The 13,486-nt window shown below is 37.6% G+C and overlaps 1 protein-coding gene across 9 annotated transcripts in view; it reads left to right on the top strand.

Annotated features, from left to right (window-relative positions):
- ADD3 (adducin 3) overlaps positions 1 to 13,486 on the top strand; it is a 128,914-nt gene that overhangs the window by 92,100 nt on the left and 23,328 nt on the right. For all 9 annotated transcript variants that reach the window (XM_021944058.2, XM_021944061.2, XM_021944055.2 and 6 more), the window contains exon 2: positions 2,996 to 3,219. In XM_021944058.2, the coding sequence (XP_021799750.1) occupies positions 3,025 to 3,219 (195 nt within the window). In that variant the 5' untranslated portion in view covers positions 2,996 to 3,024. The remainder of the gene's footprint in view (positions 1 to 2,995; positions 3,220 to 13,486) is intronic.

Genomic DNA, 13,486 nt, shown 5'->3' with positions numbered 1-13,486 from the left:
CCAAAGTGCTGGGATTACAGGCGTGAGCCACCGCGCCCAGCCTTGACATGATTGAAGAGTACTGGCCAGTTTTGTAGAATGATCCTCAATTTAAGGCGCAGTCAATTGATTTGATTCAGAGTAACATAGTCTTCTGCAGTTCTGCTTTGAAATGGTTGAATATACTGAAACATTGCAGAAATATTCTTACCTGTGAATAATAATCCTAGGGGTTGGATGGTTGAGGGACTGGATAGAAATGTAATCATTGGCAGTATCTTTAAGTGGCTCTGTGTTTAGAGTATCTGTTTAATAGGTGCTTATTTTCAAAAATCCTCCCCAAAAAATGTGCTTTTAGGTATGTAATTCATAGAGTCATAAACAGTCCTTTGTAATATCCTCAGAGAGCTTGAAAATGTTTTTATCTTTCTGCAGTGCTGACATTGATGTGTTTTAAATGGGTAGACATTGTGCTATTTGCAAAGCCTTCTATCTAAACTAAGCAGATAATTGTAACATTTTATCTGTGACTGGCTAAAGTTCTTTTAACACCCATATTTCTTAAAGCAAATTGTAAACTATTTTTGCATGAATACAGAATTTTTTTTTTTTTTTTTTTTTTTTTTGAGATGGAGTCTCACTCTGTCACCCAGGCTGGAGTGTAGTGGCATGATCTCAGCTCACTGCAACTTCCGCCTCCCGGGTTCAAGCAATTCTCCTGGCTTAGCCTCCCAAGTAGCTGGGATTACAGGCACCTGCCACCACGCCCGACTAATTTTTTGTATTTTTAGTAAATGCAGTCTTTCACTATGTTGGCCAGGCTAGTCTCGAACTCCTGACCTCGTGATCTGCCCGCCTTGGCCTCCCACAGTGCTGGGATTATGGGCATGAGCCACTGTGCCCGACCTGAATACAGAAACTTTTTTGCCTCACCCATCGCCCAGATTGGAATGCAGTGGTGTGATCATGGCTCACTGCAGCCTCAACCTCCTGGGCTCAAGGAATCCTCCCACCTCCACCTCCTGAGTAGCTAGGACTATAGGACTACAGGTGCCTGCCAACACATACGGTTTTTTTTTTTTTTTAATTTATTTTGTAGAGACAGGGTTTCACTGTGTTGCCCAGGCTGATCTGGAACTCCTGGGCTCAAGTGATCCTCCCACCTCAGTCTCCCAAAATGCTGGGATTATAAGCATGAGCCACCATGCCCAGCCTAAACTCTATTTAAAAAAAAAAAATTGCAAAAATGTGATTTACTGTAAGAGTACTATTTTAAAAATATTAACACGTAAAGAAATATGTAATAAGCTACAATATTTCTTCAAAAAAACCAGTCTTACTCTCCTCTCTGGCATATATTCATTCTCAATTAGCATTTCCTACCCCTTCTCCCTTCCGTTTCCTACCTGACCATAACTTCTAGGGCATTGTTTTTCAAGCTGTGGGTCATAACCCATTAGTGGATCATGAATCCATTTGACTAGCGTTTATTAAAATGAAATAGATTAAAATAGAAAATATCGGAATGTACCACATAGTAAGGGGAAGTATGTCATTATTTCAGTTATGTATCTTATATATTTGTATGTGAATACAATATCAAATGTTTGAAAGCCACCATTCTAGAGTATTTCATCTATTTGTATCTTGAACCTAATGTTTTTTAAATATGCATGTTGAATAGTTGTTGCATAAATATTTGCATAAAATTTTTAAAACTAGAATTTTGTATATACATGATACTTTGTTTGTTTGTTTTTTTTTAAATCAGTGTTGACCAGGTTGGCTTCAAATGTGTAGCCTCACCTCCCAGAGTGCCAGGGCAACCGGCCTGGGCCACCACGGCTCCCAACATGATACTTTGTTTCTAATGTGCATGGCCAAAGGCTACATCAGAGGGAAACCCTTAGTGTTCACAAGTTTTATAACTACTTTTTAAAAATTTATTCTTTGAAGCATTTTCAAAGACTGTTATTGAAGACTATTTTTTTCTCAATGTAATTCATACTGGTTTGTACTAGTTCCTATTACTCTGAAATACTTAGAAAGTATGCCTTTGCATATGTGGTATTAAAAATAAGAGTTGGGGGCTAGGCACAGAAGCTCATGCCCTGTAATCTTATCGCTTTGGGAGGCCAAGGCAGGAGGATCACTTCAGCGCAGCTGGGCACAGTGGCTCATGCCTGTAATCCCAACACTTTGGGAGGCTGAGGTGGGCAGATCACGAGGTCAGGAGTTCGAGAGCAGCATGGTCAATATGGTGAAACCCCTTCTCTACTAAAAAAAATTCAAAAATTAGCTGGGCGTGGTGGCACACGCCTATAGCCCCAACTACTCGGGAGGCTGAGGCAGGAGAATCTCTTGAACCCAGGAGGCACAGGTTGCAGTGAGCAGAGATCACATCACTGCACTCCAGCTTGGGTGACACAGTGAGACTCCATCGCAAAAAAGAAAAAAAAAAACCACACAGTTGATGACATTAACATGATTGAACCATAAGTTTCTGTTAGCTCTGAAAGTATCAATTTCCAATCCAGCGTTATAATCTAAGATCTTTTTTTTTTTAGACGGAGTCGCGCGGGGCCACCCCGGCTGGCCCGCAGTGGCCGGATCTCAGCTCACTGCAAGCTCCGCCTCCCAGGTTCACTCCGTTCTCCTGCCTCAGCCTCCCGAGTAGCTGGGACTACAGGCACCCGCCACCTCGCCCAGCTAGTTTTTTGTATTTTTTAGTAGAGACGGGGTTTCACCGTGTTAGCCAGGATGGTCTCGATCTCCTGACCTCGTGATCCACCCGTCTCAGCCTCCCAAAGTGCTGGGATTACAGGCTTGAGCCACCGCGCCTGGCCCTAAGGTCTTTTTATAAGAATAAAAAATTGTTCTAATATTTTTGAGAAGCTACTTTTCAAAGTTGCACCTGTTACTCTGAGGGCAAAATGTAAAAGTTCTGCTTCACCCATGTAAATTTTGAATTTAATGAATTTATCATGAATGTCCTTCTTTGTGTTTATTAATGCAGATAACAAGAGTAATCCACAGACTTAAAACATGAGCTCAGATGCCAGCCAAGGCGTGATTACCACTCCCCCTCCTCCCAGCATTCCTCACAAAGAGAGATATTTTGACCGCATCAATGAAAATGACCCGGAATACATTAGGGAGAGGAATATGTCTCCTGATCTACGACAAGACTTCAACATGATGGAGCAGAGGAAACGAGTTACTCAGATCCTGCAAAGTCCTGTGAGTTGAATTAGAAGGCTGTAATTTTTCTCCCTCTTTAGAAATATTAGTATAATAAGGTAGAAGGTTTCTGAAACTACCCTCAGGTTAAAAGAGGGGTGGAGGAGAGTGGCGACCAGTTGCTTCCAGTCTTTCAAAGGAGAAATGGACATCGAATTTGTGTATTTGATTTGCAGAGCCTTAACAACAAACTAGTATTGTGTTTGGTGGTTTAAATTTTGTGTTTTCTGGGTATAACACTTTATTAAAGGAGGATAAACGATTTTACTTAATTCAGGGACACCCAATTCAGACTGAATATGTAAAGAGAAGAAAGGCATGACTCAAGTCATAGGGACCAATAAATAAGTTAGGTATATCCCATGCACTATTTTCTTCTTCCTTTGGATACCTTGACACTCAGAGCAGCATAAGACTTAAGGTTTTTGAGGAAGTCTGTGATTTGGCAGCCTAATATTACATATGCCTACTGCAGGCATATGTGCATACACACTAAATTAACTAAATTAAAAGTGGATTATAGGCCAGGCTCAGTGGCTCACATGTGTAATCCCAGCACTTTGGGAAGCCAAGGCAGGAGAATCACTTGAGCACAGGAGTTTGAAACCAGCCTAGGCAGTATAGTGAATCCTTCTCTTTACAAAAAAATTTAAAAATTAACTGGGTGTAGTGGTGTGCACATGTAGTCCCAGCTACTCCTGGGAGGCTGAGGCAGGAAGATCACTTGAGCCCAAAAGGTCAAGGCTGCAGTGAGCCATGATCATGCCACTGCATTCCACCTTGGACCACAGAGTGAGACCTTGTCTCAAAAAAAAAAAAAAAAAAAATTCAACTCAAGCCGAAAATCCTGTCTGCACAGCAATACTCAGACTTTGTGAATCATATTCAAGTGATCTGTTTTCTTACAAAACCTTAGTGGAAATGTATTAATACATTATGGAAAATGAGAGAACAGCTTGATTTAAAATGCAAAGTGAATTCGTAACTTTATGCATAATGAAGATCATGCACCCCTAAGACAGAGTTCAACACACAGACACATGATGCCTAGGTTAGGGCTATATTAGGTTTCCAACTTGGGTGTCAAAGTTAGCACCAAGGCATAGAGCTGCCTGAAGTAGCCCTGGTAAATCATTTTTGTTATGTCCTTGTGAATTTAATCATAGAGGTGAGCCCAGAACCAAAGGGGAATTCAACTCTGAGTAATTAATTCTCCCATATCAGTGGCCTTGGTGAAAGCATAGAAGTACAAGTTATAAGAACAATGTAAACTTTGTGTAATTTTATTTTTTTTATAGTGCCCACTTTAAAGAAACTCTTTCCAAATGGGAAGATTCATCAGAAAAGTCATGATGAGAGAGTAAATGTTCAGTGCCTTACTTTATGCAAACTTGAGCATCTAGGTTTATAAAGACTTGAAGAGCACATTAATCATTTAGATCAAAATAGATTTGTTTCCTTCTCTGAAGAAACCCCATTTTTAAGAACTACCTTACTAGACTGGAAATGGTGGCTCATGCCTGTTGTAATCCCAGCACTTCAGGATGCCAAGGTGAGAGGATTGCTTGAGCCCAGGAGTTTGAGACGAGCCTGGGCAACGTAGTGAGACCCGGTCTCTGCAAGAAATTAAAAAATTAGTCGAGTGTGGTGGTGTGAGTCTGTGTCTCATACTTAGGAGGTGAAAGGATTACTTGAGCCCAGCAAATCAAGGCTACAATGAGCTGTGATCACACCACGGCACTCCAGCCTGGATGACAGAGCAAGACTCTGTCTCAAAAAATTTTTTTAAAGAACTTATCAACCAAATGATTGTAAAATGATTGTAGTAACAGATAGCGTATAGTAACTGAAAGAATGAAATGAAGTTTCAGTTTTGGTTAAAGTTGTTAAATATTGAGATTTCTTTAGGAAGTATCTCAAAGAGGACCACTGAATTCTAACTGTAGAGTTTAAATGAAAAAAAGTACTAAACTCCATTTTTATGCCAGGGTTTTTGTCTTATAGTTTACCCATTACACTAAAGGCACATAATGTTAAGTAGATTAATTTTTTATACTTAGTATTTCTATCTGTAAATTGACCTAAAAGTAACAATTTTACTTATGCCTTGGGGAACTTGAAATACTGTGAAAGGGCAAACACATAGTTTATCATTTCCTTATTCACTTAACAAGAGTGATCATTTTCTGCCCAGAGAGGAACAAAGAAGGCTGAGGTTTAAAATAATTAAAAGTTGATATTTTTTTTCCTAGATCTTGGCTAATGAATTTAAAATCTTCTTTGTGAAAGACTTAGGAAAGTATATACATTTTGTCTTCCTGCCATATTTTAGGACAGTGATTTTTAAGTTTCTTTTAATGCAACAGAAACTTCACCAAGGGAAATGATGCTTGGTGGCTTGTGTTAGTTATCTACTGCTAAAATAACAGAGTATTCCAGAATTTAGCAGCTTAAAGCAAGCATTCATTATCTCACCATTTCTGTGGGTCAGAAGTTTAGGAGCAGTTTAGCTGGCTCAAGTTCTCTGATGAAGTTGCAGTCAATATGTTAGCCAGGGCTGCTGTCATTTGAAGGCTTTACTGGGGCTGGAGTATCCACTCTGAAGATGGATCACTCACATGCTGTTGGCAAAAGACCACCATTCCTTGCCATGTGGACCTTTTCTAAAGCTGCTTGAGTGTTCTTCCCCAGAGCAAGGATCCAAGAGAGAGCAGCCTGCAGTGCTGCTTTAGAACTAATCTCAGACATCACACACTATCACTTCTACCATATTTATTAGTTAGAAGTGAGTCATTTAATTCTCCCTATGCTCCAGGGGAGAGAAATTAAGCTCCATCTTTTGAGGAGAGAATTGTCTACTCTCTGGTTACTATTTAGAGACAGGGTCTTACTTTGTTGCTCAGGCTAGTGCACAGTGGCTGTTAACAGGCACAATCATAGCACACAAAATCCTGTGCTCAAGCAATCCTCTTGCCTCACTCAGCCTCTTGAGTAGCTGGAACTACAGGTATGTGCCACCATGCCTGGCAGGTCACAATTTATTTTAAAGGAGCTGCAGTCCTTCCGCTACAATTTATTTTTCTTCCTCCTACATGCAAAATACACTCATCTTCTCCTAGCACCTCCTAAAAAGTCTTATCCCACTCCAACATTAGCTTGAATCTAGAATCTCATCTAAATGTGGTCCAGCTGCAGATGATCCTCCTCAGGGTGTAGAACCTTAAGTACAGGTCCTGTCAATCTATTGATCTGTGAAATAAAGATTCATGTTATCTGCTCCCCAGTGGCAGGAGAGGGCATAAGATAGCTGCTATAGACATTCCTCTTCAAAAAGGAGAAAATTGGGAGATACAAAGGAGTCACTGGTCCAAAGCAATTGTAAATCCATCTGGACAAATGTTTGGAAGTTTTTTGATTAGGACTCAGTCCTGCTGTTTACCAGGACTGAACCTCCCTGGTGCTTGGCTCTGACCACTAGGTTCTTGGTTCCACTGTCTAAATCATCCTCCTTTTTCTTGAAAGGTAACCCGTGTTTGCCACTTTGTGTTTTTCATAATCTGCTTTCTTCTTACAGAAGTTTTAGGGGTCCAAAGGCCCCTTTTCCTTTTATACTGTCTTTGTTCCTTTCAGCCCAAGCTTACAGTGTTTCTGCTGATACAATTCTTTTAAAAATTTTGTGAGTCTCCTGTAAATATTGGGATTCACTCTGTTAGACAAAATCCATAACCAATAAAGATTAAAATCAGATTTTACTAATTCATGTTTGTAAGCGACAAATTTGTACACCTTCTATTTAAAATTCTCGGTTAATTTAGGTAGAAGGGAAATCAGGAGAGAAATTAATAAAAGCAAAGTATAATACTTTTTTATTAAACACTTACTATGTGCCAAGCACCTATTATGTGTCTTTAATCCTCAAAGCAATTCAGTTAAAGAAGTATTAAGATGCCTAGGTTACAGATGCGTAAACTGAAACTTAGAGACATTAAATAACTTGCTGAAGTTTTACAGCTTAGTTAAATGATGTGGTCAGAATTTAAACTCCAAAGCTCACACCTGTAATCACTAGGCTGTACAACTTATAGCATTCAGTGACAACAAATTCTGCCTATATGTTTTTATATCATCTTATCTTCAAAGCTCAAGTTAATTCAACACAACCTAGAAGAGTTTATAATCACAAGACATTTTGGTGTAAATGTAAATTTGGATGACAAAAATCACCCCTTTTTGCCTTGAGCTGAGAAAATAACAATTTTTCTTATTCTGGCCCTCAGGTATTACTTATTTCTAGGAATTTCACAACCTTTTTATCATATTTAAATTTTTAAATAAAATATTTATCTTAGAAATCAAATACCACTTGGTAAATTAATTTGGCTTGAAATTTTGTTGCAGTAGAGAAAATCCACAAGTTCTCTGTGTCCGCTGTACTCGTATATAACGTCTGTGGAGACCTTAAGTTGTAATTTATCCCCTTTTCTCAAAATGAAGTATCCAGGACAAACTCTTGGAATTAAGCGATGCCTTTTCAAAGTTAAAGAAGCATATAAGTTGAAAAACTAAGCAATAGCACATTGAACACAAGAGATAGTTATTAAATTCTGAATGCATGGATAAACGGATAGTGAATAGCTGGGTGGGCTTTGAAACATTAAACATTTGAATATTGTCCAACAATCTCCTACTGAACTTGACTGCTTAATAAGGAAAACAGTTGCTGGGCTTCGTAAGCCTTACCACCATGAGAAGCAGTTTAGACTGGGTGACACAAATGTGCAGTGTTACTCTGAAAAATAACAGGAGTGTATGTGGTGGTAGCCTGGGCACATGACATACTAATAGTTTTTAATAACAGGGCAATGCATACTGCTGCAAGCTTATTTTGATGCAAGGAGAAACGTCAAAGCCATATACATTTTAGGATATTACTAGAAGTAAGGCCTGAGTGTTAACAGTGTTCCTTAATTCAAATAATTGGTCAAAAGTCACCATGATCTGTGGTCAGTTGAGAAGTTTAAGATGCAAATATTCTTTATTTACATTTCTGTTGTACACAGCTTCAAGAAAAATATTCTAACCTTTAACTTCATGTTAATTAAGACTTAGATGTAGGAGAAAGACCATCCAGAAGAAAATATGGTTTATTTGTTTTTTCTCCTTTCAGCAGGGCCAGTGGTATTCTAGTTCCAAATGAGTACATTTCTTAATGGAGGAATTCTAACTAAGTTTGTTATGCTCCTAATTCTGCTTTAGGAGAGCTCTAATAACATAATTATAGGGTGGCTTGGGAGCAGCAAATCTGTAAATCGTTTTTTTTTTTTTTTTTTTTTTTTTACTTTTTGCCCCAATTTTCCTCTCTAGTAATTTTGAGGTAAAACATCCAGATGTGGATATTTAAAATTCATCTCTGATGTCTCCAATATTTATCAGTGTTATTATCTGAGTGTAAGTTAGACATTACTGATAAATCAGCCAACATGGAGGTTTTTTTTTTTTTTTTTTTAGCATTAATTGAAATAATTTTATCAGGTGAGGTTTTCTTAAAAACTCAAATTGGTTCTCTTTTCTGTGACTTAAATATTTTATCTCCTGCCACTTTCTCCTGAAAGTTCTGACCAGATACAGAGCCTTAAAATGTGACACCTCAAGTGAATTCTACTTTTGGATTATAGTATTCTGGAATATATGAGTACTTAAAGTGTATTCTTAGCCTCCGTGAATCTTAAATCTCTGAATATTTGACATTTTTAGAAGTTCATTTTTGTCCATACTTTATTAATTCAAAGTTTATAGCCTCACTCCCTCGACATTGATAGATACATAAAATAAAAGGGTGTGAGATTCAGATAAGGCTTTTAAGGCACCCTGTCTCTAACTTAAACATTTTGCTTTTCACCTAGTGATTTTTTTCCCATACTTTTTGGACCTGTGTTTGAAGAGCTGTTCAAACTATAATGTTCTGGGGGCAAATTAAGTTTTCGAGTAGAATTTTGTTTGAGTTGAAGAATTAAATGGCTTTTTAAAAGTTTATAACATTCAATGATGATGAATTTCTTATTTAAAGAAAATAAATCTTACCTAGTAGATTATGGGCAGGCCTAATTACACAGGAAGGATTTCTCATTCAAGTAATAGACTGATAAGACTGTTTTCTAGCTAATAACCTATGAAATGGATCTTTGCTACCTTAACTGAGTCCAGATTGAGATAAAATTCTTCACTTTCTTTGTATCTAGGAAAATGAAAAGAAACTCTAACTTAGTATTAATTGAGCACTGAACTACACACTCAGGGAGAATCTAGAAATGTGACAGACACAGTTTCAGTCCTCAGATAATATGGTATAGCAGAGTAGGAAAATAGTTAAACAATCACAGTCATACAATAGGTACCCTAAGTATAGTATGGGGAAACATTCACAGTGAAGTGCAGAAGAGAAGAAATACAGAGATTCCTCCTAACTTGGATGATTAGGTAACTTCAAGGAGAAGGTAGCATTTATGATGTGTTGAATAAAGGAAAGAATTCATTAGGAAGAAGAACAGTGGAAGTCAATACTTCCATTGGACGAAGGAGATCCAGCAGGGCTCGAGAAGTGCAAGTTGCGATCAGAGAATGCTGCATGAACCTCATAGGCTAAAGCATGAGGTAGTAATGGCGAAAAAATTACATAGCAGCAGACTATGGGAATTTTGCAGTACCAAGCCATTTTGACCTAGGTTAGGAGTCGGTACATTTTCTCGTCATTGCCCATTTTGTTTACACAATTTTTTAATGAAAGTGTTTGTTTCGGATCTGGGTTCAAATTTTGCTTTGCCTACCACTTACTAGCTATGTGACATTAGGAAGCTCATTGAACTTCAGCTTCAGTTTCCTTGTTGGTAAAATGGGGAAAATACCTTACACGGTTGTGACAATTAAAATAAGAGCATGCAGTACAGCATGTAGCACGTAGTAGGCAACTATTTTTTGGAAATTATATATTTATTGCTAATTTGAAGTACGTTATGCTTTTGTGGCAACACTTTGAAGATTTTAATTCCTTAGACTATATTTTGGTTTTTGAAGGTCTTGAATCTGTCACCCTGATGGCATTCTGGTTTATTCATCTTCACAAAATTTAACAACTACCACTACCTCCTCTTCTATGCGCTTCTGTATCTGAGAAGGAAGACATAGTTTATGCCATGGTTTTGTGTATATGTTGTTTGATCTTCTAACCCAACTCTTCTTTAGTGGAAACTCCAGGGAACTGTTGGCTAATCTGACAAGCACAGTATGTGGCCTCACCACCGTGATTAGAAATTAAGTTTCTCATTATGCTTTGATGAATTCTTAGCTACAAGAGGGCAAGTACTTAACCTGGTATTCCAGGATCACCATAATCTGCCACTATATATATGTATTTTTGCTTTATCTACCATTGCAATCTAATGCTCTAATCTAGCCTAAGAGGTTTACTCAACATTTCAGATCACAACATGCCTGCTACTTTGGTTTCAGAGATACAACCCAACTCTGATTAAAATTAGGAAAAGATCCTGTGCCCAGTTGAGGGTTCCAGATTTGAATCTTTATTCCATTTACTTATTAGCTTTGTAACCTCAAGCAAGTCATTGCCTATCTCAGGGCTTTGTGGTGAGACTCAAATGAATCAACTATAAAGGATTACTAACATTGAACTTTAGTAAAAATATGATTACCCATCTCAAAGATAAATAAAATTTTTATCTAATATTTTAATGAAAGCTCAATAAATTTACTGATAAATTTTAAAAATCAGCTGAAATTAGTAATTATATTAGTCATTTTTTATATTAGTCTTATATTAGTAATTTTTACACTTACTGTTGTAAGACTTAGGTAATTATCTGAACAATATTTCAGAAACATTTGAAACATGTAAAAATGAGTTATAAATGTTCATGACAACATATTAAACCTTTTTTGCACTGGAAGAATTCTTATCTGTTGAAGCACTGTGAACTGTAAAAAAGGCTGGGGAGATTTCATATACTTTGAAAATTGTTGTTTTTTTTTAACCTGTACTGCGTAGAAGCTATTCGTCAGCTTTGAAGGAGACATTCGTATTTTCCCTCTTATTTTTAATTTGATTTCAGAAGGGCTTATACGTGCCTCTGTGACACCATAGCTATCCCAAAGGTTTTAGAATGGTACTCACATATTGTGGGATATATAGTAATGAAGAAAGCATTTCACTAATGTAAAAAGAGCATTGGACCTATGTCCTTGCCTCTCTCATTTACTAGCTGTATGTCCATGAACAAGTTTTCAACCTTTCTTTTTTAACTTTCTCATACCACCCAGTAGAAATTTCTCACCAGTTTTATAAATAGTTGTGATTCTCTTGAGCACTTGGTTGTTTTTTTTGTTGTTTTTTTTTTAATCTAAAAACTATTGTGAATCAGTACACTGAGCAGGCTGTCTTAATTTGTGTTGGCTGCCAGAGTTGAGATAAAATTTGTTCCATCTCTAGCAAATGCATACAATTTTATGGCATTCACTTTGTATCTTAACCTCATTCCTGGCTCCATCTACCCTCCTTATGCTTATTCTCTCTTCAGCTTTATTTTTCTTACCTATATGTATTTTTGTAGCATTTTAATCTATAGAAGTTGCCTTAAATTTTTCCTGGAAGAAAGGTGCAAGACATTTAATAAAATAGATAATACCTACTTTTCAAAGCTATTGTAATATATGTAATGAGTGATACACATAGTAGGTATCATTAATTTTGGGTTTTTAAAACTGAATCAAAGAATATTGGTTATAACTACTTTGAACTGAGAAAAATTTAAATAGTTTAGTTCTGAAGGGAAGATAGAGTTCCAGAAGAGCAGACTGGCCTGTTGCCATGTGTCCAGAAGTTTTCTGTACTTTAAAGATAAATGAGGATATCTGGAAGATTTTTTTCCTTTCAGCCTTAAGCATGGTAAAATAGTTACGTTACTTATCTGTATGAAGGTGTCCATCTATCTTGTATACAGCTCTTAGCCATCTTATCTTCACAGGGTCTTGGATGAACAAGAAAACTCCCTAATGAAGTTTTCTGATAAATGAAGTATGTCTTTGTAGAGGATATTTTACAGGACAGTTTTTCTGATTTAAATTGTATATTTAAATGAACTAGATACAGTCAGTAGAACCAGATGTTTTTCAACTTATATTATGTGAATGATTTATACTTAACAAGCCTTGAATTTGTAAAAAGAAAAGCCATATTTAACTTGCGTAAACTGCTCCATGAACTTAGGATTCAAATGTGGTCACAATGAGTATTTTTAAAAATTAATCACTCAAATATCCACTTGCCTTATTAGCAGAAAGTACACCATCTTTCTCTTGGAATTTCTGCTTTTCTTTGAATTCTTCCAGAACTTTAGTGACTTACACTGACTAGGTTCATCAGTGGCCTCCATATCCAAGATGGGTGTGGGTCGTGTAATCATGCATCTGTATGTATGTATGTGAGGGAGACACACTAGAGTCTGTTCAGCCCACCACTGCCATTGTACTTCCCTTCCCCATGATAGAATGTTGAAAACCAGTCTTAAACTGTTCAATAGGAGCTATAGGTTCACTGTTGACCCAGATGCTTGTGCAGGCCACCACAGTGCATCAGGGAAGGATCTTCCTGTGCTAAGCTCAGTTAGGATGTTCCATGGTCCCTTATGGTTGAGCACCCAATATTACAACTATTAGCACCCAGTTCTTAGAGTTCACATCATGGAAACTTCTCAATTATTGTTCTAAGTGCACTGCAAACACTGAATCAGAACTGGTCCTAACATCTACCACCTCATACCTTTAGAACCACATTTCCCCTTACCACCATGAGTTCCTATGCTATTATTTTTTTTAAAAAAGTTCCTGGCGGAACATGGTGGCTCACATCTGTAATCCCACCACTTTGGGCAGCCAAGACGGGTGGATCACTTGAGGACAGGAGTTTGAGACCAACCTCACCAACATGGTGAAACCCCATCTCTACTAAAAATACAAAAATTAGCCAGGCATGGTGGTGCACACCTATAATCCCAGCTACTTGGGAGGCTGAGATAGAAGAATCACTTGAACCCAGGAGGTGGAGGTTGCAGTGAGCTAAGATTATGCCACTGCACTCCAATCTGGGCAACAGAGCGAGGAAAAAAAAAAAGTTTCCTAGACCTCTGGGAAACTCTCTCAGAAAGGCTCCACCTAAGCAGAGACTCCAGGAGATTTTATTCCTACCCTCATGAGGCAG

This window comes from Papio anubis, chromosome 11, assembly GCF_008728515.1.
Source record: "Papio anubis isolate 15944 chromosome 11, Panubis1.0, whole genome shotgun sequence".
Lineage (NCBI taxonomy): Eukaryota > Metazoa > Chordata > Mammalia > Primates > Cercopithecidae > Papio > Papio anubis.
Note: the sequence above shows the minus strand (reverse complement) of the source record. Positions and strands in the feature narration are given on the sequence as shown.